This window comes from Leptosomus discolor, chromosome 6 (assembly GCF_034619465.1).
Source record: "Leptosomus discolor isolate bLepDis1 chromosome 6, bLepDis1.hap2, whole genome shotgun sequence".
Taxonomy (NCBI): Eukaryota; Metazoa; Chordata; class Aves; order Leptosomiformes; family Leptosomidae; genus Leptosomus; species Leptosomus discolor.
The window spans coordinates 65155896-65182413 of NC_141396.1; the positions used below are offsets into that span (position 1 = coordinate 65155896).

The 26518-nt window shown below is 46.4% G+C and overlaps 1 protein-coding gene across 1 annotated transcript in view; it reads right to left on the reverse strand.

Annotated features, from left to right (window-relative positions):
* The window catches only part of WNT3A (Wnt family member 3A), an 85920-nt gene extending 59907 nt beyond the window's left edge, over nt 1-26013 (reverse strand). The window contains exon 1 of the mRNA XM_086467431.1: nt 25943-26013. Within this exon, the coding sequence (XP_086323557.1) occupies nt 25943-26013 (71 nt within the window). The remainder of the gene's footprint in view (nt 1-25942) is intronic.
* Between the last annotated feature and the right edge of the window lie 505 nt (nt 26014-26518).

Sequence of the window (26518 nt, forward strand, 5' to 3'; positions counted from 1 at the left end):
GTTACTGCCTAAGGACCATGGGGGTCTCTGTGCAATGTGCACACGAGCCATGAAGTCCAGCCAATGCTGGGAGAAGGGGTGGGGAGGATCTGTTGGCATATTTGGCCGCCAGCTGGATGGGAAGTGTGAGATTCTGCTCCCGAGCTTGTCTCAGCTGGAAGGAACTCACTGCAGACATAATTTATCCAGACTCCGTTCTCTGCAGCTTTCTGTATAAATCTTATCCCAAGGCATTTTGGAGCAGTACATAACGTAACATGGCAACACTGATCTCTGTCAGCTCTGAGGGAAGACAGATCGCTGGGTGATGTCAAACAGCAGCACTCCTGGACCCTCAGAAAAGTAGGACTCAGGTCCTCAAAGGCATTTAGCAGCCAGTCTGTCTCTAAAGATACTTACTCCACTTCGACTGTGATGACAAAACCCTCCCTCCTTCCTGCCAGCTGCATACCTGTGCGTTTACACAGTGATCTAAGCATTGATGGCAACTCCACAGCTAACAGCATACTGGAACTTCAGCACCGTCTTGGGGACTCCAAAGATGTGTTTGCAGGTAACATATTCCCTTCTCCTATATGTATCTTGTCAAGTAAATCAATAAACTCTGACAGTTCACCCATATATATGCATCCCTTTGTCCATTTTACATGTCCTGTGAGGAACCTCTTCTTTAACACCAACTCTTTGACTGCATGAGCATGCTGATGGCCCAACTTTTCAGCAGGGTGCTAAAGAGAGAAGTAGCACAGTGCTTAAACAGTGTTGATCCTGAGAGTCTTTTTACATCTCTTACAGTCCTTTTACACTCTGTAAGACTGGGAAGTTGAGAAAATGACCATCTCACACTGAGGGTGTGTCCAAAGGAGGGAGATATCTAGGTCCTACTCTAACAAGCAGCAGGAGATCACTCTTTCACTTCATCACTTATGAAAATCTGATATAAAGCATTGACCTTAGCTTAGAGTCTATGACTAATTATTTATTACATGTTCTCATACATTCTGGAGTTTTTCAAATGCTCATCTGCAGTTCAGGTAGGACCTATCCCGCCTAACATTAGCCATCTAAAATGTAGATGTTTAGTCTCACCTACTAATCCTGTTCCTACTAGATTTGATGGAAGGAAAGGCACTTTCAGGAGGCAGTTCAACCTGCCACATCTGAGTTATCATAACCTAAGTGAGAAAAATCTTGTTTGTGAAATACAGTTACTTGTTGGGCTAGAAGGTATGTTTCGTGATTAGCACTCTGAAGGCATGCACAACTGATCACGGCAAATTATTGGAGTCAATGGGAAATTAGGAGCTTACACACTTTGTTGTACCTGTACACAAAGCCAAGAATTGGCAATTTCATCATTTTACATCTAAATAGGTGAATGCCCAAGTCCTCAAGTTGGAGATACAGATTAATGCCTAGGGAGTCCGTACAGTCCTAGCCTGAATTCCAGCTCTTCAGTAGCCTCTTCTATGTATTTGGATATCTGCAACAGCTCCATCAGGGGAGCTATAGTGATACACACCACCTGAAGATAAGCCTTCACTGAATTCCGTTAAAAAATTACTGGCTTACTTTGGTTCCACCCAGCCTTTTTGTAAAATAGAAACCTCCATCCCAAATTCTCCATGGTCTTGTCCAGGATTGTGTTGAATAAGTTAAATGATGATACTTCCACCATTCAAAAAGCACTCCTCTACACTCTGACATTCTAGAATATCCGACAAATTGCTTTCTCCGATATCTAACTGGTATCCCCTGTTCTTTCCTTCTCCTAGTTATGCCCACCGGTACCCTGTGAAATGATTCCTCCCTGCTTTCCTTTAGTATACGCACCTGACAAATGTTTGATAGCTATTATCATACCATTATTGGTCCCAGATTAGTGCTTGCTAATCTTTGCTCATCAGCATCAGTCCTTCCAGCCCTGTGGCTCTTTGAATACCCTCCAGTTTGTCAACATCTTCCTGGCACGAGCATGGGATGAAATGCAGCAGTCCAGGTGCACTCGCTCCGGAGCCATATCATCATATCAACTCAATTCAAGGGCTCAGTGCATCGGATCGTGGGGGCTCTTCTTTCCCGTCACCTTGCATTTCACACGGAGGCTGAAGGCTGCATGCCTGTGCATAGCTGATCCGCTCACGTCTACCTACGTGAAGTTGTGCGCGTTGGCATGGCAACGCTTTTCATAAATGTGGAGGTAGGGGCTCTGCCTCCCTCTGTTTACTCACCAAGGTGACGAGAAGCGAGGTATTGGCACACAACAGACGAGATCAAGTAATTGACAAGTTCCTGCCTGCCAGCAGAGCTGCTGCAGCTGTCCATGCGAGTGCTCTGAGCCTACACCAACTGGGAGTCGTGCAGGCTTAAGTCTCTTTCGCTTTGACATCGGACTAACTTGAGGTGCTGTGTGGGTGCCATGGTGCTGCTGGTGGCTGGTAACATGTCAAGCTGCATATACTGCAACCAGTCATCTGAAGATGATGCATTTTTTTATCACAAGAGAAGTTAAATGTTCTGATAACCCACTTTAACTTTAGTGGAGCTGCTGTGGTAGTAAATTCAAGATTACCCTATGCAACACCACACCTTATCCTTCTAGGTAAGACTAACATCTTAATTTTCTTCTTCAACTGTAATCAGGCATAGATCTAGATCAGTAATACTGGATTACTCTTGAAAATGAAAAGTATTTAAAGTTAATTTGAAATTGGTGACTGGTGCTAGATTATTAGTTTCTGGAAACAGAGATCTTCCTTTATCATCACATGTCCACTGGCAAAGTGAATTTCTATTTCCCTGAACATAGGTTAAACCTGATCCGAAGTAACCAAACCAAAACACAGGAAGATGGTTGATTCTTTCCTCCGTTTCATCCCACTGACTCCATGATCCATGACTCCCAGTATGTCCTGTTATAGTCAAGGGCTCCATGGTCAGTCTAGCAGACCTCTCAACTGTCATTCCCATTACTAGGATAAATGTTCATTGCTGCACAGAATTTCGATAACATTATTTTACATAATACCACTTTTAGTTGGGAACACCCTGAAGCAAGCCTGGTAACAGCTGCTTTTTGGGAGGAATTGTCTGTGCCTCTTTGAAATTATCTTGATTTTTTTTTTCTATAGTTTATCACATTGAATTCTCAGGGTGGAATTCAATTGCTTAAGCATCGGTGTGTTGAGTATCATTTAAGGTGCTTTACAGTATCCACCTGGCTCCAGCCTGCCTTTCCAAAGCATGTGAATACCTCAGATGACATAAAGCATCCCAAAATGCACTAAACACTTCTGTGCACATAACTAGATTGAATCTTAAATCTCCACTAACTGTAGCGGGACTCAGAAAGCTAACTAGGCATTGATGTCCATATTGTAGAAACCCAAATGAAAATATCTGAATCTGAAGCTCAGGAACCACTTCAATTGCCTAAATATTTCCACACAAAAGATCCTATAGAAGATACCTACACAAAGTTTGCGGGTATGACATGGGAGCTTTGGGAGACCTGTACCCTTCTGGAACAGCACATGGACTCCAGGGAAATTTCGAATGGCTTTAGACACCTATGTTTAACCAAATGTATCAGGCTCTCAGTGAGGACTACTACTGTTCAGTTTGAAAATTCACTATGTGCAGTAGAGGACTAAAGTCCTCCTTCTTTTCTTTGCTTAGGATTGTACCAGGAATAAGGAATCACAAAAGTGAGATTACAGAAAGCGTTATCTGTGTTAGGGAAAGGAAACTCGCAGCATTCTGCGAGGTATTGAAAGGTACTGACTTAAAAAAAAAAAAAAAAAGTAAATAAAATTGCTTGCTCCAGTCATTATTTCTACAACACAGCCTCTCCATTCATCTCTTGTGGGCTCAGGCTCGCAGCTGCCTTGGAATTTGACCAATTCTATCGTTTTGGCTCGCAGGAAGGCAGAATTGCATGCTGGAGAGAATCTCCAGTTCTCTGAGTCATCATGTACACCTATAGAACATGTATAGAAATCACTAATGATTTACCTACATGGGACATCATCGCATAGCAACCTGGATGGCAAACATATTAAGTGCTACCTATTCCTCACGCACCCTGAAATACAAATAGTCAACAGTACGTGCATTTGAATAAACGACAGTGGAAGGTTTCAAAAGTAACTTGTTCTTCTTTGAAAGGGGGCAACTCACTCCACGTTTAGGGCAGTTTCTGAGACATGCTTGTGGTATTGGCAGGTATGACACGAGATCTTTGGGACACCTGAGCCCTTTTGGGAGGGCAGGTGGAGGCCCCTCTGATGGCGCTAGACCCTTATGGCCTGCAACAAAATTGATTCCTTGGTGTATGCCCTGGGAGGTGGGATTCATTCGTCCAGCTGAGGACATCTGCAATGTCGTGGTCTACATCTGAGCAAGTCATCTAGGTTTCCTTTTCGGCAATTAAGAGAAATAGGCCGTTTTAGGGCACAGTTCAATGTGTTTTCAAGTAATATTTTTTTTTTTAACATCTTCAGGGTGAGAAAAATGTGTCACTATATTCTTCCATTTCTCATCTTTATCGACTCCGAAGGAGACAGAAAGAGATGTCTCTGTTGCAGATGTCTGAACGTGGTGGTCCTAGAGCGTGTCCTGAAGGAATTAGTACACAGACACCGTTGAACGGTAAATTCAGGTCTCCACTCAGGGCTCAGTCTCATGGTCAAGCAAGTGGAGCTCAAATTACTACGTTCTAGTTGACCCACAGCAATCCTACATATGTGGATTCCTAGCCTACAGCAAATGCTAGCGAATGTGATTTAAATTAACCCTTTTTTATTGTGGGTAAGCAAAGTCTAATTACCTCACTTGCTGCAGGCTAGCAGTGAGCACACAGGCAGTTTCCAAGGGTCAGCTGATGTGTGGTAACTTGTTGCACCGCAGAAACTCGATCATGAGTTTAATTTGCTATAACTTCCACACACAGGCAAACCCTTAGACCTGGATTCTAATTTCTCCTAAAGCCTCAGGCAGTACAAAATTGACTAAAAGTTGTCTTAAGGAGAGGGAGCAGTCACATGGATACCCCTCTCTGCTGGGAGGTGCTATGACACGGTGGGCGTCAGTTCATATTCCTCCAAAACCTTCTATTATGCACAAATGAAGTATCTAAAAATGGTGACTATAAAACCCCCATAAATTCCTGAATCTTTTTCCCTCTTAAAAACATTGAGTTGCTTGTATCAAATAGCAACAAATCTCTTTCAATAGTGGTAGCCAGCATCCCTTGTAGCAGAGCCATGCCTAATAGAAAACAATAAAATGCATTTGTTTCTTACAAATAAGTTAAGTTATAAATAAGTTAATAGTACTCTTGCTTTTGAGCCAGGAAACAGCAAATAAAGGTCACCAAAGGTCCTCAGTCATAGATACCACGACAGTCCAGCTAGCTCTAAGTCAGAAACACGACCTCTTTGCCATTAGAACAGCCATCTTTCAAGAGAGACACTGACTATTTTTTTTCCCCCCACCCCATCTATGCTGCCTGCTGCCCAGGTAGAAGATAGACATGACCAGCAGCCATCCAAACATAAGAGGAGACCTACTGACCTCACCAAGCCCAGGACAGAATACAGAAACACTTGTTTCCCAGACCTCCAGTGGTCCACAGGGCACTTTTGAAGTCATTTACTCAGCAGGGAACAAACTCCCAACCAGATACTTGGATTATGTGAGAGTTATTTTATATTGTATGGGAACAAGTGATTGTTCACTGAAACCAGCCAAATTCAGCTCAGAGGTAGACCCGAAGCACAGTGAAGTTGATGAATCCCCAACTGGCCAAGTCCATCACGAGAAAGCATGGATTCTCCCTCCCTCTTGACAGCTTCAAGCTCACGACTGAAAGATCTTCCCCAAAATGCGTTTCAGTCCAATATAAGTTGTTCGGACAAGTAGGGGAGAAAGTGGTGGAATCCTCATTGTCATCTTAAGAAATGAGCCCGTAGAGCCTTACATCTCAGACCCGCTTTCAAATGAGTCCAACTATCAATCACCTAATGGTGAAGTTTCTCAGGGTGGGACTCAGCTCACAGCTGAGACATATACACATAGATGACTGCACACCAGAATGTCCAATAGGGCTAATTCTGGCTTTACTGAATCCGCCACACACAGAGTATTTTGCAATTAAACCTTATCTATCCAGGACTGCAGGGGTCCCCAGTCACCTCTGGGACCAAGCTGTCCATATTTATAAGAAAGTCCTGGAAACATGGACCAGTGTTGTGCTAAAGAGCTGAGCTTGCTACTCCACCATTCCCTCGGACTTCCTAAATAATGCATGTGCATGAATTGCGCTGTACCAATGAACAGAAGAGTTTCTTAAACCCTAGGTGAAACACAATGCAAAGAGCAGGAAAGTGAAGGGAAAGGTGTTCAGACATCGTGGAGTTATAGGAAAGTAGATGAATGTTTCAATTAGAGAAAAATTAGGTCCATTTTTTTTTTAAATTTTGCAAAGCTGAAACTTTGCATTTACTCAGAAATTCAATTGTTATCACTTTTGCTATAGCGATAGAAATGGGATAATCATCGTTAAAACAAATTGCCATGGGACTCTGGAGGTCAGTGGAGACCAGACCTGCACTCTGCAAAGCCACGTTAGTTGCAATGACCTCTCTCACTTGCTCAGGATGTTCTGAGGAAATCTTCCTGTTTCCAGCTTGCCTCATCCGAACACACATCCACAAAAGCCTAATGAAACGCTGAGGTTTATGCTTATGAAATCAGTCTGGAGACTGAGACTTTCTCACTGTAGAGGTTTGAACCAAAGCAAGAAGGAAGCTTCCAGAGATTCATAGCTTGGTTGAAAAACTTCCCTGGAGTCAGGGTTGCTATAGAGTTAGCACAATTAGACTTTGAAAAGACGTGTAGGTACTAGTAAACTTCTCAAGCCCTAACACTGTGCAAGCAGCTTCCGTAGCTTCCTCAGCCACAATGACCTCATATTCCATCTCTGCACTGTAATACCGTTGGTGTGATATTTGTCAGCTGCGGTCCCCATCCTCTAGGCTATAGAGCTGTGCCAGCTCCCACTATTTCAGCTTTAAACAGGTTCTCAAGGCTGCAGGACTTCAATAGGTTTACAAAAACCTCTCGATTCACCAGGACTGAAATCTCACGCATGCTCATGGCAGAAACCGATGCTCACGCTAAAGCTCGTCCCCTGGAATAGACTTCTTCTCACCTCTAACGTTAGGAAATCAGTTAATGATATCACCCAGGCCCCCTCTGTCCTCATAACAGAGAGATCAGGGCCTCAGAAGGGCAAGTTGCTCTAAGTGTCTGGGATAGGTGGGCTGAACTGCCTTCTGGGTGAGTTAGTCCCTGCAAAAGGAGCCTACATGAAAGCCATAAAGTAGATGTTTAATTTTTAGATGGCAGAAGCTTGTTAAGGTGGATCATAACCTTCTTGTGAGCCATATACACACAGAAAAGTTCAGAGGGAGAGGTTTTTAAGTCACCTTTCAGCATGGTTAGCACACACTGTTGGCAGCTCAGCTTAATATTTCTCCAAAACATTGTCAAAGTCGTACTGAGCCGTTGGTCAGCCACAAACCATCAGCTGCCCTCTGAAGGATGCAGTGATAAAAAATTCCTCCTATTTTCCCTACAAAGATCTTGGTGTCCTCATTGCAGCCATAAATGGATTGGCATTTTGTACACGAGGATGGTAACAATGCTCCTGTCCTATAGAAAAATGTGAATTAGCAGACCTGAGGCCAGTAACCCTTTCCTAGAGCAGCCAGAACCAGCTGTTCCAGAAGAAAATGCAAGCACCCTGCACAGGACATCTGTGGAATATTGTTTCTTTGCATGAATCTTATTCTGGACTTCAATAGCCAGATGTCAACTTAAGCCCAGAAAGAAAAGCCTAAAAATACTTGTTATGACATTCCCAAATATTTGTAATATCTCTGTAAATATTGCCTTGAAAAATTCTGTTGAAAAATCCTCTTAAACCATGTTAAGTTTTTGGCCTGATTAACAGCCTGTTATTTACCCCAAAGCTAAAAACTGGCAGGTTCTGCTTCTACCTCAGGACAGAATATAAAACTCACTTTCCATGGGAAGGAAGGCAATTTTCATCTCTTTCTGAGGTCTTTTTGGTATTTGGAATAGGCCTGCCTTCTGATTCAGTTTTCATTTTTTAATGGCAAGCTTTTTTCTTCTCCTGAAGTAATTCTGCAAAGCAATATCTACTTCAGGGTTTTTATGTGCTTCAGTTGGAAGAGTTGTGCCATTTGCACCAGAGAGGATTTGGGTCATTTACCTCTCATCCGCAGGCAAAATCACCAAGGAAGGTCAAGGACCTGACAAACACTTAAGATTTCTCATCAGCCACTCTTAAAATAGGGATAAAAACCTTCCAGACACCAACTGGCATCACATCAATGACATTTGTTGGGTGTTCAGGCACTCAGTCATACCTCCTAACTTTAGCTGTCTAAAAGGTAGATGTTTGGGCTGTTTCTAGAGTGGATGGAGAAAGATAGGCAACTCCAGACAGTGATTCATCACATCCACTAAAAAGATACCTATCTCAGGAAGGATGAATCTCCTTCAGAAGATGCCCATCTTTCTAGAGGGAGGTAAGATGATTAGCTCAGATAGTTAAGGATTACATGGCTAAAACAGTGAATTCCATCCAGAGGTCTGTTAGGGGAGTGTGCTGTCACCCAATAGAATACAGACCCAACTCCTTGTGTGCTTGGCAACAGAAGGTGCCCTCAAACTTTCTGAGAAAACCCTGTTTTCGAAATAGAGTTGTCCCCAGTTGGTGGAACACTTCCTCAAGGATGAATTGAATCTTCCCAACCTAACTTGAATGGAGATGCCTCAAGATAGCTTGAGTCAGCCAGATTTTGGGATCGTCATGAGACAAGGTCCCACCTCATAAGCAAGTGGATTTTTTGGGGTTTTTTTGGTTTTTTTTTACTAGAACGTTGAGTCCAGATCCTGGAACATTTTAAAGGCATTTTCCCTTGTTCAGTCACTTGGGCTCATGCACAGTTACGCTCAGCCTGCTCCTAGGCAAAGTTGTCTATCTCTGCAACCCTGGAAGGCTCCCAGACAAGTATGCCAAGAAATGAAATCCAGGCCTTCTCTCCAGAGCTGCTGCCTTCCTTTATGGCCATTTCCCAGGCCTATGGGAAGTGCATGAAAGAGCGCTGAGCACCCAGTGACCTCAAGGCAACCTGCAAGCGCTGCTCATCTCACAACCGTACCACCTTTTCCCAACATGGCTAAAGAGTGGTTTATGTGCCTAACTTCATATCCCCACATGTTTGAACCTCTTCAGGGCTCAGGGGCTGGCTGTGAGAAACGGGGATATTAACATGATGTCAGAGCTCAGAAGGTCTCTGTCTACAAGGCAGGCAAAGCTTGTGAGGCATCAGCAGACCATCTGCCCACGTTGGCTAAAGCTGGCCGCAAGGATCTCAGGTGGAGAGATCCTTGGTTCTCTGCCAAAACAGCGCAGTGGAGTCAAGCTCAGCAAATAGTTTCTGGCAAACCAGAAATTCATTAAAATTATTATAATTGGAAATCTAGAAATGGCAGATTTGGGGGTTTTGTAAAACAGAGGAGTTCGATTTTTTTTTTTTTTCCAGGGTGGATTCTGAAGGGTATTGAGGTTAGAGGCACAGACCCAAGTTACTGGGAGTCAAACCAGGGTGTGAGCCATGTGAACACCCACGTGAACGTTCTTACCCCCTGGTATATATGAACCATCTTATATTTATTGCAGGGTACGCGCATTCACACGGGCAGTTACCACAGAAAAACTGGCATCTTATTAGTTCACACCCTAACTTACCTCGTGGTAATTTGTTCATGTGCCCATCCCCTAAGGTGCCATTCCCAAAGTGAAGTTAGAGGACGCAATGTCCCCTTTATACTCATAGTCAGCAACTTAGTGGTTAGGGCGCTTACCCATGGTATGGGAAAACGAGCTTCGTAAGCTTCCTCTGCTTGATTTGAAGCAGGGTTTTGAACCCAAGTTTCTCAAATCTCGGTAGCACGCCCTAGCCAACAGATTATGCTGTTCCACAGAACTACCAAATCAATTATTTGCATTGATTGAGTCTTGGCCAACGCTGGGGATTCAGCCAGAAACCTCTGGAGCTCAGAGCAGAAGCTCTCAATACCCATAGTATCTGAGACCTGGGTGCAGATCAGGATAGGTAGTATACGGATGGATTTTGCAAATGCTGAAGCCCATTAGGATACACACACAAAAGTTCTGCAATTCTGCCTTTGCATGCCCCAAAACCCCATCCAGCTCCAAGCCAAGTTTTGCTGCATGTTGTCAGATGTATACAAGCCTTAACTGGGTTCCTTCTCTCTCCTGCAATGGGATAGGAGATGGGACTGAGAGATATGCCTGTAATTTACATACATTATTACTGCATGTCCCTGATAGCATGTATAATAATGTGCTATGTATCAGCCCAACACAGGAAAAACTCTCCCTGCTTTAGGGCTTGATCTCAACCTGTGTGACCCAGCTTGGTGCCTGTGCATAGAAAATGAACAGAACTGCCCAGATATTTAAGGATAAACACAAGGCTAAGCAGCACTTGCCTGGCCCAGAACCAAAGTATGAAGCAACTTGCAGGATCAAGACCTAAAGGAGCTCAGAATCTTAAGACATGAGACAATGAAATTGCTCCAAATTCTGCTAAAGTCAAGGGAAGATTTCCCTTGAGTTCGACCTGTCTTTGGAGTAGAAGTGAAAGCTAAAGAGAGGGATATATGCACGTACCTATCTGTGTGTATTCATGCATACACATAGGTGTACGTATTATATATATGTACATAACTACCTTCTTTCATAATATGTACTTCTTTTCTCCAAAGAATCATCAAAGTAGTCGTTAACTGGACTTTTCTGGGAGACGTCACTGGGAGCTGCTAACACCACTCCACCAGGGAAGCGGGTGCATTTCTGCAGCTGTCTTGCTCCTGCGCTCCCAAAACACGGTTCTCACAAACGCTTCGTCGCTCTCATTCACGCTACCTTGTGACCCTCCACCAAAATGCCTGCACTGCACAGCCGTGCTGTCAGGCGCCTGCCGGGCAAGGGAGGCATGGTAGGTGGTGCCCTGGTATGGGAGACAAGCTGCGGCTGGGAAGCATGGACCTTCAAAGAACTGGAGCCCTCCACCCTCCTTGAACCTAACGAGGAGGTTCATTCACTCCATCTCTTCCTCAGTCATACAACGCAATAATGTCTATCAAGAGATTCATAGCATGGCCCACACCCTCTGTGTTCCCCTTCCTGGCACCAATCACGTAGTCAAAATGAGAATGAAGGGGGAAGAAATAGAAGAGAAACGAATTAGACAAAAAAAAAAATAGAGCAAGGAATTACTCTGTGGGTTCTGAAAGTCGTGAGCACTGACTTCTCTGTCCTCCTGTCTGGATTTCTGATGTCCAGGGAACATTGGACACGCACACATATGCACGCACACACATGTGCAGCTCACTCACATGCACATGCACTGCAGCTCTCCTTCTGGGAGGGCACTGGTCACATCTCTCCTCTAGTTAACTGCCCACTTTCATGAGGTTTGTGGGTATCCAATACCTTCAAGAGCCCCTGCCAAACAAAGCTCATTGGGCTGATAGGTTGAAATGTCATTACAGGGACAAACAGAAAGGCAGGAGGATCGCTTAAGCCTTGGTTCATGCAGAAACCAGCTGTAAAAGGTGGCGTAGAGGAGCAATGTATCTGAGAGCCCATCCATGAGCACCTCCTTGTCCTCAGCCTGCCAGCCCCAAAGCACATGCCCTGAAGGACATGAGTTCCTTTGCAGATGCTCTCCCCTTAAAATTAGAGGTTTGCATTTCAAGCACGCTTTGGAATGGCCTGAACTTCCCAGAGTCAACACTGGCTGAAAATTACACAAATTACACCTGAGGTATCTCCATCTATTCTCTCCTAACAATAACAGTGTCTAACTCAACATAGTAATGCCTAAGGCTAAGTTAATGCCTAACTTAGAACCCAGAAGTTTTAATAGCAAAACCTATGTAGAGACCTGAAATTTAGGCAGTTTTAGGCAGTTTAGAGGGATGTTCACATCACTTCTCTCACTCTTCCATTATCTTGATGCTACCGTATTCTTCTGGCATCAAAGAAAATCCCAGGCATCTTTCCTGACATCTTTAAGATCAAGGAAGTTTAAGATAAGCCAAACTCTCCCTCTTTCACAGTAACAGAAACAGTCTGGGAATTTGAGGACTAGACAGCACAAGTGTGTGAATAAATTTATACAGATCTTATCAGAAAGGTCAGCAGAACCATAAAAATCTCAAGCTCAAGAGAAGACAGTACGAGTCGGTGAGTCTTGCTGCAGTGATTTCAGAATCGTGATTGGCCTTGAGGCTGGTCTCTGTCACGATACCTCCACTTGGCAGCTCACTACTGGTTACAAAAACTGATCCAAATTACTATTTCTTTGACAAATGATGCTTCTGCAAGAGCGCTTTTCTTAAATCAGCTTTTGCATTGCAGTCTAGCAGAAAACCAAAAAAGGATAGACATTCATGGAAATACAAATTCCTTATCCATGGGGTCCCACACCTGTGGACAGGATGAACATGAGGATTTGGGCACGATGGAGTTAGAGCATTTGACCTAACCTTGTTCATCCAGAAGCCAGGCACTCAACTAGTCAGTTGTCTCAATCACCAACACAGAGAGATCGGCTGCTACAGAGAGAGTCGTTGCGTCCAAAGATTGACATCAAAGATAGGTCTGATGAATCACAGTGAGGAAGTGTCAGCCTTCATTCATTGCCTAGAAAGGGAGCTTAGATGACTACGTCAGATGAGATGTCCAGCTCTGAGATGGAGTATGACGAATCCTGCTCAGCATGGCTGCAGTGTGTAAGCATTATGTACGTCTCTACAATAGGGTGAACAAGCCTCAACTCTTCACTCGTGGTTTCTATCGCACTGACTCACGTGTGTCCAGCTGCCCTGGCTGTTATCCTCACCCCAGTGTTGGGTTTTTTTTTTTTTTGAAACAGTGAGTCAAAGGTAACTCCAGCACAACTTTTCCTCCCGTACCTCCGGCTCTGCGCAGTGACCCCGCACTGTGCACTGAAATGGGGTGTGTGCAGCCTGCCTCTACCAGAAACTGTAGGCAGCTGCCTTGTTTTCCAGCGTCGTGATTCTCATCCACCCAGGTCGCCAAGCTATTTGTTTAGTCTTATGGAGGGCAAAGAAGGGATACGACCAGAGGTGCCATGTCCTAAGGGTGTGCTTTTAGCCCCCGAGTTGTCTTTTTCCCCTGCTTTATCACAGAGTCTGTAAATCATTAGGTAGTCAAGGTCTTGCGTTTTGTTTTACCCTTTTTGTACCAGAGATGGACAAAACTGGGCTCTTCCACGCAGGAATCCAAACAAGAGCCTGTCTTGCCCTATTTCTGGAGTTTGTGTGCGGGAGAGAATTTCTCAATTTATTCTATCTGAGTGCCAGTTCAGGGGCAACAGGAGCCACCACTAGCATTGCTGTCAGTGGCAGCCACTGTATCTGTGCCTGTAAATATGTTTTAGACCGTCTAACTCTTGAATGCGTTTCTTTACTGCAGGTTGGAGACCATTCTGGTAAACTTGACAGTTTACTTGTAATTTTAGTGGAGCTGTTAGAAAGCTTTACTCACAACACATTGCCTTGTGTTATGACAGCTAGAACCTTTCATTCACCTGGAGACCGAGACTACACATTGCGTCAGCAGGACAGATGGACTCAGTGCTCGTTTCTATCACAGACTTCCCATACGCCTGTGGGCAAGTTGCACCAAGGATTCCAGTAGCCACTGAATTAGCATTTCCCCGTCTGATTCCCAATCTTCTGCTAATGAGCCTTATCTATTCTCTTTCAACTCAGTTGTTTGCCCCATCTGTCTGGACCCTATACTCTTTAAGGCAAACACTAGTTCCCACTGTGCCCTTAGTCTTCTGTTGGAAGTGACTTTTAGGTTTTGCAATCAATCCACTAATATCCATGACCTGTCCTGTTAGAAAAAGGCTGTGATCCAGTAAGCTCCTTCCTTATCCAGCTGATGTTCTCGTTAGTAATGATTCAGTGCTACCTCTTATATCCATTACTTCTTCACAATTCTTATTTAGGTATATTTAATCCAGCCTGAAGCACAAGAGGATGGATGAGATGATTTGTGGATTGAATGATTTAATGATGGTAGAAGCTGTTATAGCTATTATTGCAAACCTGCAGTGGGATGCCTCTCAACTAACCTCAGGTGCCTAATAATTAGCTAAATCTGTGCTGCTTAACTTCTGTTTTCTCTACAGCATGTGAGGAGAAATAAGCACTTCAATAAAAGCAACAGAGCTAATCCACTTTTCCTCACATTCAGAATGAGCTAAGGGTATTCATGGACCAGTCACTGCAATCCACTGACAAGGAGCAGCTTAATAAAATCAGTTAATTGATCAGGTTGCAGCAATGCAGTCAATAAGTCCAAGGTATAAAGCAGGAATTATGTGTCTAAATAGCCTTGCACTTCACTTCTATCCTTTTCCACTTGGCTTCTTATTGTTTTGCCTGAGCACTTCCACCAGCAAATTGTTCCAGATGGTGACCAAACCATACCTCTGCTAACGCTGCAGCAAAACAGCTTTCAGGCCCTGGAGACCAGGCTGTTATTTTCTTTCTCTGTAAATTTACATTATTTGTAAATAGGAGAGTATCCAGGACTTGAAAAAAAACCAAACCAGCACACTTTGTTCAAGCCAGCTGGTGAATGGGCTAGACTGGACTGAGCTTCCCAGTCCCTGGATCCCTCATTGCCAGAAAATAACAGGCTATATCATCACAAAGTTCAGAATACCTTTAGTCCATCTTCCTAGCGTCTACACATCTTCAGAAGGTTGCTGTTCTCAGAGCCTTCGGGACAGCGGTCCACCACCATTACAAAGCCAATCCACAAGGAGAGGCAGCTCTCCTGTGGTATGGAGGATCAAATGAGGTACCCAGCTTTCCCGTTCTGGATCGATAAGGCAAATTATTTCACCACAAAAGCCTCTGGACTACTCTTCCCATGGAGGAATGTGCAAGAAATTGATACTTCCTAAGAATTCCCTTCAAACACCCTTCTGAGATATGGGATTTTTGCTCAGCTCTTGTATACATAGGTGGAATGCAACACCAGGACTTCAAGTGATGGGGTTTTAAAGGTAATTCGGTCACTAAAGATGTAAAGCAGCACCCACCAGGATTTTCAAAAGGGTCTTCCAATGGAAGTCTCCTCTTTCAGTATTCTACAAGTCTAGGTAGATCATAAAATGCCATGATGCTCGTAGCCTTTAGGAGTGTATTCAAAGAAAAAAAAAAAAAGGAAGATGGATTAATATGTCTAAAAGGAGATATCTTTGTCTGACCTAGTCATCTGGGATCCTCTTGCAGGCAATGGTGAGAAAACTGGCACAGCTGGGATGTGATTCATCTCATCCAAAAGTAAATGTCTAACAGAACGTCAGATGAGTTGCATCTTATTTCTCACTAATAACTCTAAGGGAAACTTGGCTAGAGACTGCAAGAAGATTTTCCCTCCAGAAGGGATAGGAATCAAACCTGGATCTCCTGAAACCCAGCATTAACCAGATTTTTAAATCTCTAAAGGAACTGTGGGTCTCCCTTTAAATTCTTCAGATCTCATCTGATGCCCAGTGGTGTTTCCCCAGTCTTCACTGGGCTTTGGAAGGGGTCCCACCTGTCCAGCAAGGACTTAGACTGTCCCATTTCTTCCTGGCTACTGTAGGCTCGTAAAAAAAAACAGAAAAAGCTCCCATAAGTGTGTCCCTCAGCCTGCAAAGGATTTAGAGTTGCTTTCTGTCGTGCCACGCAACACTGTCTAGCAACAGGCTCTATTGTTGTTCTTCTGGGGGCAGAGGGACAAACTGAATGGTAAGCTTGGCAACTGTTCAAGGAGTTGCATTCCTGCCTTCCCACCCCTTAGTAAATATCTCTATTAGACAAGGTGCACCCTTTTGGAAGCAGAAGAAACTCCTGCTCTGCTCAGTGCTGTTTGGCTTCATTTCACAAGCTTGGCTATAGCAGAGATCGGCTCTGCCTTTTCTCGCTGCTCCGTCCCACGATGTGAATTCTGTTGAATTCCACTTCCTTGGAAACCTGGATGTGCATGACCACTGCCATAAAACTGCATATTCCAACAGAGATGTAGAGGAAATACGAAACTGGAAAGTGAACGTAAGAGGTACAGACTGGGAAAAGAGAAAAGGTTTTGATTTCAGAGAACTGAAAGTGAAAAAAAGTCATAGGGATTCTCCGAAATGCAGATACAACTCCTAGGAGTGACAGTGTCCTCTGCTGAGAAAGCTGTCATGACAGGGAAGCAAGAAAGCCATTTTATACCTCTTTTTAAACAGTTTTGAGACAAAGTTGTATTACAAGCTTGAGCCAATGACTTGTGAATGCGGTTGGAGAATGGTGGGAGACTCTAGATGTGTTTGAGGATAAGGAGCATGAGGAAGATGTATTTGTGCTCTGGAGCATGCAGGATTAGAGGCAGGATTAAATACGTTAGGGAGAAAGCTGCGAAACACTCAAGCTGCTTAGGCCTTCAGCAGCTATGCTGAGACACGACAAAATATAAGATGGGGTAAATTTGCTGAGGAGAGGGGTGGCCCAGAGGATTTTAGTACCAGCCTGGATGGCATGCACGTTCCTGCAGTAGCATACCATGGCTGCATCCATTCCAGTACAGCAATGAGCACTGTGTGCTGGGGAGCTTATTAAAATACAGGAAAACAATGGAGGAAAAAGTCCATGACTCGATTTTAGCCACGTGGAATTATGCCAGAGAAGGGGAATTAGACCTTCTATTTTAACAGCTAGGAAATAGGTAAATGAACAAACTCTTAAAGAGGGTTCCCTTCCCTGGGTGTAACCTGACTAAACCTGGATGACAATGGTGGAGGTATCTCTGAGCTGGTTGCCTCAGCTCCTCTGTTTTCACAGGAGGATTTAAGCAGCCAAGCTCAGCTGAATGACTGAGACATGAATTGCACCATAAGAAAGTGCCCACTTCTCCCCACCAACGAAAGGAGCCAAGAGCACCTGGCTTGAATGGAGACATCGAAATTGCAGACACGTAATGGGTAAAATGAATCCCACCCCAAGGCTTTGCTCAGTTGCCTGCAGATAGGCACCAAGTGCCACTGAGATGCTTTAGGGTTTTCTTGACTGGCCTCCATTTGCTGCTGAGAAAGGAGCAGTCATCAATGGATCGTCTACAATCCCTGCCAGGCCTCTGAAGACAAGCAGGATGCCATTGGGCATCTTAACTGGAAGTAGAACCTATGCACGGGCGTCTGATGAGAACCCAGACACCTTTTTTGGACTTAAACTGACCACTAGGGTTCATGCACAGTGACCAGGAGAGTTTCCATAATCTGCGAAAGACATGAGGCCAGGCCAGAAATGTGAGACTCTGCCATGATCTGAGCTCAAGGAACCCCTGAGGCACTCTCTGAGCCTTCTAGGAAAACCTACTCCAACACACTTTGAGCCTACAGAGCCCCCGTGGGAGAGGAGAAATGGCCATCCCAAACACCTGGAGTGATGCGAGAAGGGAACCAGCCCACATGCTATGATGTGACCTTGTTGATGAAGCCTGAGAGCGTGCAAAGATGCCGTAAGAGAAAAGAAATTCACATCAGTAGAGCGTGGAAGAATATCCGTGTTGGAAAAGAGCAACAGCATCTTTGCTAAGAATTATCACTATGCCAGTATAAAGCATAACTGACTATTATTTACACCAGAAGAGAAACTGTGATGAGGAGACCAAAGGCACCTTGAACTCCTTTGATGGCCCAGGCTCTAGAAATGCAAAGCGCTCTCTGGGTATCAGCAACACCCAAGTGGGAAGGGGACTGTGAATATGCAGGTGACAAACAAGGAGAAAGAGACAAACACCACCTTTGTGATGCACAACGCTCTCCCCTGGTTTACAGGCTGTTTTTAAAAGCAGTGCCCTATGTTAGGAGTTCAGAACAAGGGAGTTAATGTATCCGTTCCTCTTCCCTTTCCTTTTTTTTTTTTTTACAAGCACCAGTAGAATTTGGAGTGAACTGATGAACTGATGAATTTTTACACATGCTAACAGGACTTAAAGCAAACCTTGCCACTTTTAAAGGGACAGGAGGGGTGAAAAGCACTATGAATGGCCCAGGCTAGATGGAAACAGTTGTCACAGACAGTGTCAGGGGTGGCTTTTCTGCAAGACCAACCCTGGGCCTGATCCAGCAAAGCCCTGGTGGATACGTCATGGAAGGGCTCCGGCTCTTACAGACTTTCCTGAGTATTCACCTCCATTCGGTATCAAGCACAACTGAGCTGTCTTGGCTCTTAAGGACCCTGGGCTTTCATTTAGCTCTTGGTGGTGTCCACAAAGCAGAGATGGGTTTAGTGAGACAGGATGGGAACAGCTCTTACTGCAGCCTTGGGGCTGTGCCTCATTCAGCCTAAGCAGAGCATGTGGTCAAGACATAGGTGCTCTGGCCAATACTTCTCCCCCTGCTATTTCACCTGCCTTTCCACTATATTTTGGTGGTTTTAACTGGCACCATCACCCAGGCACCTGCCACCACCTGAAGGGGCAGAAAACACCGAGCTCCACGTCACCAGAAGACAGTGGTTGCCTATTTTGAGCCTAGAAAGCCTCTCTCCTTCTTTGCAACAATAGTCTCCAGACCTACATGTTCCACCTCTCCTCTTCTCAGCCGCGCTCTTTGGCCTTGCAGGGTTTCCTTTAGGATCCAGAGCAAGACCATGAGTCCAATCCTGCTCCAGGAAGGAAATGTCACCGTGGGAGTAGGATGGGTCCATCCCTGCTGGCAGGAGGCCCTGGGGTTGAGACCTCGTGCCCATTGCACAGCCAGCTTCGTTCATCTTACTGCGTACAGCTCAGCTGTCCGAACGGAGCACCCGTGACTCAGAGCCCGCAGGATTCCCCCTGTGACACACTTGTGCAATGCCAGTTAAGTGCTGTCATTATGCCCAATAAAGCCCTTCGAAACGCGGCCGGGCTGTTTGAACCATGCACTCGAGGAACACAGCGCAGATGCCGAGCAAGGGGGAAGCAGGCCCACCAACCCGTGGTTGTCCCATTGGGCTTTTCCTGCGCTCCCATTCACGCAAAGCGAAAACATCTGCTCCTCGTGAGGTCTAGCCCCGAGCAGCCTCCTTCTCCTGCTGCTTTGCAACCTTGCTAAGCACCAGCCGTGCGGGGAAAGGTGCAGAGACTGGCAGTCCCTGTCTGGAAAAGCAGCAGCATTGCTGCAGGGCTGGAGTTGGCTCGCCCCAGTTGTAGGAAGTGGGATGCGAGCAGGAAAGGGATCCCATAAATCTGGGATCAAGACACCAGTGAGTCATTTCCGCTGGTACAATCATCAATCCTTGACTTTTCTTTCCTAGGAGAGACCACAGGCTCACACCAAAACTCAAAGGCTCCTCCAGCCTGACCTTTTAGAGAGAACGGTCAAAAAGTCTTTTTTGGCCAACAGAAAGCAGGGCTATGGCCATCCCCCTGTGTCAACTCATCTACCTCCAGCAGGCCTGGCTGTAGGACTGAGTCTGGAAAAAGAAATGCCATGTGCCCAAGTGAAGTGGCTCACCTGGGTGGCACGGGAGCTCAGAGAGGAGACCAGGACCCACCTATTTTATTAATATCTACTGCCCGCAAAGCAGACACTTTTTTACCCTGCCCTGCAATAGCACCCAAGGACGTGGGGCCTGTGCATAAAGGGCTCAAGGAAGAAGAAAAGACCTGTCTTCCCTCAATGGTGCTACACCCAGCCCTGCTGCAGGCTTGTTGCAAGGTCCAGGGCAGGGCCTTTAATTTTTTCGGCCTCTGCTAACCCATCTGCAAAACAGGAATAAAAAAACATCCTCTCCCTTCCTGGGCACGTACCAGAGCTTAAGCAGTGTTAGTAGGTGCTCAAAGGTTTTCAGGTGAGAAGTCTTAGAGGTGTTCAAGTGTCTGTGAAGGACATGTTTTGCCTCTGGGGCTACCTGAGAAGGGCTGGGGAGCAAAATGATTCACTTTTCCTTGTCTTAGTTAGGAAGGCTTGCTGGTTTGAAGCAATACCTTCATTCAGTGCTTTGAATATCATTACTGGGTTTTGGGTGAATTTATCTAATAGATTCCTCTTAAAATTGAAAGGAAAAAAAAATAAATCAATGAATATGTAGCAAGACAAGAAGATTTAATAAAATGAGTCTAAAATCTGCGTAGATGAGGGCTTTTCTTTAGCACACACCGTGCTTTTTGGGAGAGTCCCAGCCCTCCCTGTGTTTGAATCAGGGGCTTCTTGCTAAGACCTTGCGAAATTTTCAGTTCCTGCTGTGCGAAAGGCTTCCTGTGTGATCTTGGTCCAGTCATTTAAACTCACCAGCACGGCCCCTCCATGCCTGGACTATGCCAGGAGCAACACAAATATCATTAGAGTCTCTTTCTGCGGTCCCACCGTGAAAAAAAATGCGGATGGGAGACTATTTCCCTCACCCTTTGCACACCATACCCTGTGTACGGACCAGACAAGGGCTGTTTCTTACCACTTACATCTACACAGCAAGATCCCCTCGACCCACTTGCTGCTTGGGTGCCCATCACCCGTGCTGTGCTCAGGGAAACCCAAGCTGGTGGGCGAGTTGGTGTCTGAGAATAGGCTAAAACATCATTCTGCGATTATACGCTGCCTGGCAAAACAGGGCCGTGTCAGATACTGCTGTAACAAAGGGACTTGTGTAAAAAGACAATTCCCAAGCCTTGAGGCGAGGGTGGGAGAGGGCTGCATGCGCAGGGATTGCACCGCGTACAGCTGAAATGCAGCCGCCTCTGCAGAGGAGCACGACAGCTCTTCACCGTCGCGCCGCGACCCGCCGCAGTGAGGGTGAGTGGCATCAAACCTCTTCAGCTCTGGCTAATCGATCAGAGGAGAAGTGGGTCGATGCCATTCCTACTTCCGAGCTGTTAAAGGTTGTTTTAGGAGCTCTGGTGCCAACGCACGTGGCTCACGCTGTCCCTTGGGTGACCTTCCACGGCTCTGCCTCCCTCCCGGCTAACGAGGGATGATCGTCTCTCACTTAACGCGGCTGCTCTCTGCCAAACCTAAGCTTTGCTTTCTCAAGTCCGGAGCCTGCCAAGACTCAGCTTTGGTTCTCCAGGGTTTGCCACAGAAGGAGAATCGGTTTTCTCATGGGATCCAGATCCTGGCTTGGCTTTCACCCGCCCCGGTGTAAATCGGGATCTGTTCCACCCACCTGGAGGGGGACAGATCCCAGGAGACACCTGAACCAGAGCACAAGCCAGGACTTCATCCCTGCACTGCTCTTATTGCGGTGATGCCATCGAACTCTGACAGGGAGACGTTCAGGTGTGGCACCGGCACATTGCTGCAGTAACGCCACTGGGTGACCTGTCTTTTCGGTGACAAGGCTCCCTCCCACCCTGCTCCCCTGCACTTCCATTTCCTGAATCGCAAAAAAAAACAGAGATGGAAAGACCTTCTAGATCACTTTCTCCAATGCTGTAACGTGACGGCTGCAGGACATCACGGGCTTTGGCCAGCTTCACCCTACACGGCTGGTTTAACCCACAGAGCTTCTGTGACCAGTCTTGGGCAATAAGCGACGAGAAGCCGAGAGCAAACACAGGTCACAGCCAGGAAAACGTTCCTAACGGGCATCCTTCACGTCCACACACCAGCCTGGCATCTCCAGTAACACTGCGTTCACTAGTGGTTCTACCTCATCTCCTTCCCCAGTTCATTATGGGGCCGTTCCCATCCCACCCCGCTCAGGATGCGATACAGAGAGCAGCAGAGGAGACAGGAGCTCCAACCACGACCAACGACACAGGGGAAGGGACGCACACCGCTGCCCAAAGTGATGCTACCACATGAGGTCCCAGCTGGCGCCTATCTCCTCCGGTGAGGTGTCCACTTCCAGCCCCTCTCCAGGCTTTAACCATCTGCATCCCTCAGTATGCACCAAGCTGCCTCGCACCCCAGGCGCTTGAGATGCCGTCTGGCAGGTTTCTCCCACGGTGAAGAGATCTGCCTGTACTTCTGATTCACCAGCCATCCTCTCCCGTGATCATCTCCCCTAGTACCAACCTCCTGGGCTACAGGACGTTAAGATCCCCAGCGCTGAAGCTCTATGTTAATTTTTATTGCGGGTGGTTTTTTTTCCCTCCTGAACCAAACCTTTCTCCCTTCTGAATAGTTTCTGCACTCTGGCTGTCCTCAGACCAAGCCAGGCCTTACGCCACTGATTAAAAAATAAAGTAAAATGCTTTCTCCATTCCGTGTGCAGCCAGCCGAGGCAGCGCAAGTTAGCTGGAAAAAGTTCTAATTTCGTTCACGCTGCCACCGTGACCCTGCACGGACCCCAGACCCCCACAGGACAAGGGGACAGGTCACATCTAACCCTCCGCCGCACGTGAACGCTGCTTCTGAGTTTCCCAAATCTGCCTCCGCTCATTCCTTCTTCTCTTCTTTTTTTTTTTTTAAAAAAAAAAAAAAAAACCAAACCAAAAAGTGAACAGCACTAACATTTGAAAAAAAACAACCCACCACATTTTTGCTCTTAATCTGGCCCCCTGGGTGTGGAAGAGCCTGTTGCTGCTACCAGCAGCTCCTTTAGGTTGAACAGCGCAACGCTGCGTTGGAGAAGGTCCCGTGGGGTTACTGTGCCACCATAAATCACGTCCCTAAAAACCCGCTGCATCCATCCCAGTAGGAGCTGGTGCCCTCTCCTTTCATTCTTTTTAAATCATTATTTTTAAAGCCTGTTTCATCCCTCTCTGTAAATTATTTAAGTATTTTCTGGTTTTAAGTAGCTCCCGTAGTTTTCCCCTTCCCCTGAAAGGACGTGGGAGCTGTAGGAGAGCATCACTGCTCCGGGGGATCTTTTCCCTTTTGCTCCACTGAACTTTTCCCGAAGGTACCGCGCATCTGGGACTGCACGGAGCCCACCCAGCGCTGCGCGGCCTGACTTTAAACAGGTGCCCCTATGCCGTGGTGGGAACAGCAATTTAAACAGCTCAGCCAAGGAAGGAGCTCTGTTTAGAGGCAGAGAGAAATTACAGCAACAGACACGTGCCCACTTGCTCCCCCTGACAAATACACCCTTGATGTTTCCCCTAATTTCTTTCCTTTGGGAGAATAATTAACCGAAACCTCAGGAGAGTGTCGCTTCTCAGTCCTTGCTTTTGCTCAAATTGTCTTGAAGCTGCAAGCACTGTAAGTATCCGTAGCTCTGTGTGCTTTAGGATGAGTTTACGCTTTAATTAGAAGCTCTTATTTGCAGGGGGCACAATTTGGGGATGGTAAATTACAGATTTTCTGCTCTCAGCAGTCAAGTCGCTATGAGCTAATACAGGATTTAAGCAGAGATGGTTGGGATGGGATGTTTGTTGCTTGCACTACTAGACTAAAACAAAAACATCCTGGTCCTCTCTGCAGCGCTTTCAAAAAAGAAAAACAACAACCCCCCCTCCAAAAAGAAAGAAAAGAACCAAATTTAACTAAAATAAAATTAAAAAGCACGATCGATTTGCTAAATCAGCTGGTTTGGAAGCAGGCTGTCCTTGACTAGCAGAAAAGAAACTGCACTCCCGATATTGCCATGGGCACGGCTGCGTCCAGGGGGGGGACACCCCTGTGCCACCCTCCCGCCCCCAGCACTGTCCCCCAGCTCCAGCCATGGGGGTGGCCAAGGGGGTTTATAACTTGCTTGAGGCTAAATGAAGGGGGAAAGCTGGGTCGGGGGGGGGGGGGGGGGGGGGTGGGGTGGATTTAGGCAGCCAATGTAACAGCACCCGGCCTCTCCTCTGACTCCCCCACCCCAATCAAAACCCTCTTTGCATTTCCATGGCCTGAGGGGACTTGCTATTTTTTAATATTCCCCCCCCCCCCCCCCCCCGAAAGAAACGTCTAAACCCGCTGGTTGGCACCGGGAAAGGATGGAAAGAGGGAAGGGGAGGGGGGGGGGACACACGACCACACACCCAACCCAAACCCCGCTGCCGTCCCCCTGCACACACCTGATGCCCCGGCTTGGAAACCAGACCTCCTGCCCTTCTTCCCACCGCCTCCATCCCTCCTTCACTCCCCCCCCCCCCCCAAAAAAAAAAAAAAAGCCACCCCGGGAGCGGGGAGCGGAGCTGCGGCGGGGCCGGGGGTGGGGAGGGGGGTGCCGGGGCGGCTCTGCCCTCCTCTCCCTTTCGGTGGGCGACAAGGGAATATTTCTGATGGTATTAAAGGAATGCGTTTCCTTCTCCCATCAGGAATGCAACCGGAGTTTCTAATTATAAGTTAGATGGTGGCTGGGAATAAAAGATTGCTTTTTAATGACTCCCGTCCAGGTGCTCTCCCTGACTGCCTTCCCAAGAACCCATTTGCATTTTATTGCTTTTCTCCCATCCCGGCGAATTCCCTGCTTTTCAGACATACCTGAAATAGTTGGAGAGGCTGCCTTCAACACCCTCACCTCTGCACCGCCCGGGCAGCGCGGCCGCGGGCGGCAGGTACCGCACCCGCGTTCCCCTCCCGCCGCGGAGCGCACCTGAACCGCGCTAACGCCCCTCTCCGGGGCGGGTGTGGGTGTGTGGAGGGGGGGGGGGGGGGGAAAGCAGAGATTAAACGCGCTTAAAAATATATTAATTATTATCATTAGCTTGTTGTTGTTGTTTTAGACGCTTCTCTGTTATTTACAGCACCGCCCTGGGCGCGGAGGGGAGCGCGCAGCTTCACCTGCCCCTCCGCGGGTGCGGAGCTGGCAGCTCCTTCCCCCCCCCCCCCCCCTCCCCGCAAACCCCAAACCCCCGGACAGGTCCGCAGGCGGTGGCAAAGCGCGGAGCCCCCCGCCCCAAACCCACTTCTCCGCCTGCCCCCCTTCCGCGCAGCCGGCTCCGCTCCGCGCTTCCTACGCGCTCGCCCGCGAGCTGCCCGCAGAGCAGGAGCCTTCCTGCGCTGAGCCCAATTACCTCCGCGGGGTAATTAGAGCAGATCTTGCAGTTACATGCCTTGCCCAGCACCATTTGCTTTTTTTTGGAGGGGAGGGAGGGAGAAAAGCCTCTTAAAGGCGTAGGGTGCAACGCGCGGAAAAAGAAAATAAATTAAGTAAAAATAATAAATAAAAAAAAAAAAAAAAAAAAAGGAGCTGCAACCCGGCCAGAAAAGTGCTCTATCCCAGGGGGGTGCGCAAGTCGCCGCGGATCTTGCGCGGGGTAGCTCCGCGGCAGCGCCGGGCACATCTCCCCCAGCCCCATCTCTGCTCTGGCTGTTCAGAACCAGCCCAGGTTGTGCAGCCTCTCACCTCCTTTCTCTCTCTTTCCTTTTCTCCCCCCCCCCCCCCTTTTTTTTTTTTCCCTTTCCCCCTAAATATTCCTTAAAGCGAAGGGAAAAAAAAAAAAAAAAGTTTTCATCCTTTTCCCCCCCTTCCTTCCACCTGACTAGCTCGAAATCACCTTGAAATGCTCATGTCAACTTGTATCATTATCTCTTTAATTCAGGCAGCGCCTTTTGTTCTTCACAGGAGAGGATCAAAGCACTTAAAAAAAAACAAAAATAACTTTCCGATCGCTCTCGCTCGCTCTCTCTCTTTTACAGTAGGAGAAGGAGAGATCAGGTATAACCCAGTCAAAATAAACAAAGTGAATGCATAAATAAAAGAGGTGAAATGCAGGTTCTAAGAACTTGCTGGCGCTGGAACAATCCCACCTCTTTAGCTGAGTGGCAACGAAAGGAGAATTTCAAGTCATCTTAAGCGCAGGGGTTGCAGAGAAAACAGAGGAGGGGAAAAAATAAATGAAAATGAGAGAAAAAAAAAAAAAAAGAAGAAGAATAAAACTTACCACCAGATTGGGTAACTTGACAGAGCCTGACTCAACCCACAAAGAAACAGGAAATATCCAAAAGAGGCCATTGATGAAAAGTTGTCTTTCTTTTTTTTTTTTTTTTTCACCAGAGTTGCCAAAAACCTTCCTTTCTTCTGAGGCAGGATGATTATTTTAATAATAATAATAATAACAATAATTTAAAAAAAAAAAGTCAAATGAAGTGAACTCAACCCGACCAGGTAAATCCTCTCTTGCTTCCTCTACTACTCTCAAGGAAAAAAAAAATCTCAGAGAGGTAAAAAACTCTTCTCTCAGCCAAGACACTGAAGGCAAATATTAAAAAAAAAAAAAAAAAAAAAAAAAAAAAAAAAAAAAAGTTTGAAGTAGCTCTCTTAAAAAGGACCCAATCAGCACTTATTGCCAAAGGGAGAATTCTGATGCTTTGGCTTGTTCTGTCAATCAGGAGCGCGAAGTCAGGAATGAGCTAATTGCAAGGAGATAGTGTTTTAATACTCATTAGGGGGCACGTTGGCCCACAAGCCAAGGGATAAAATGTAGTTTTAAAAAGGGGAAGGAAGATTTAGGGGGTTT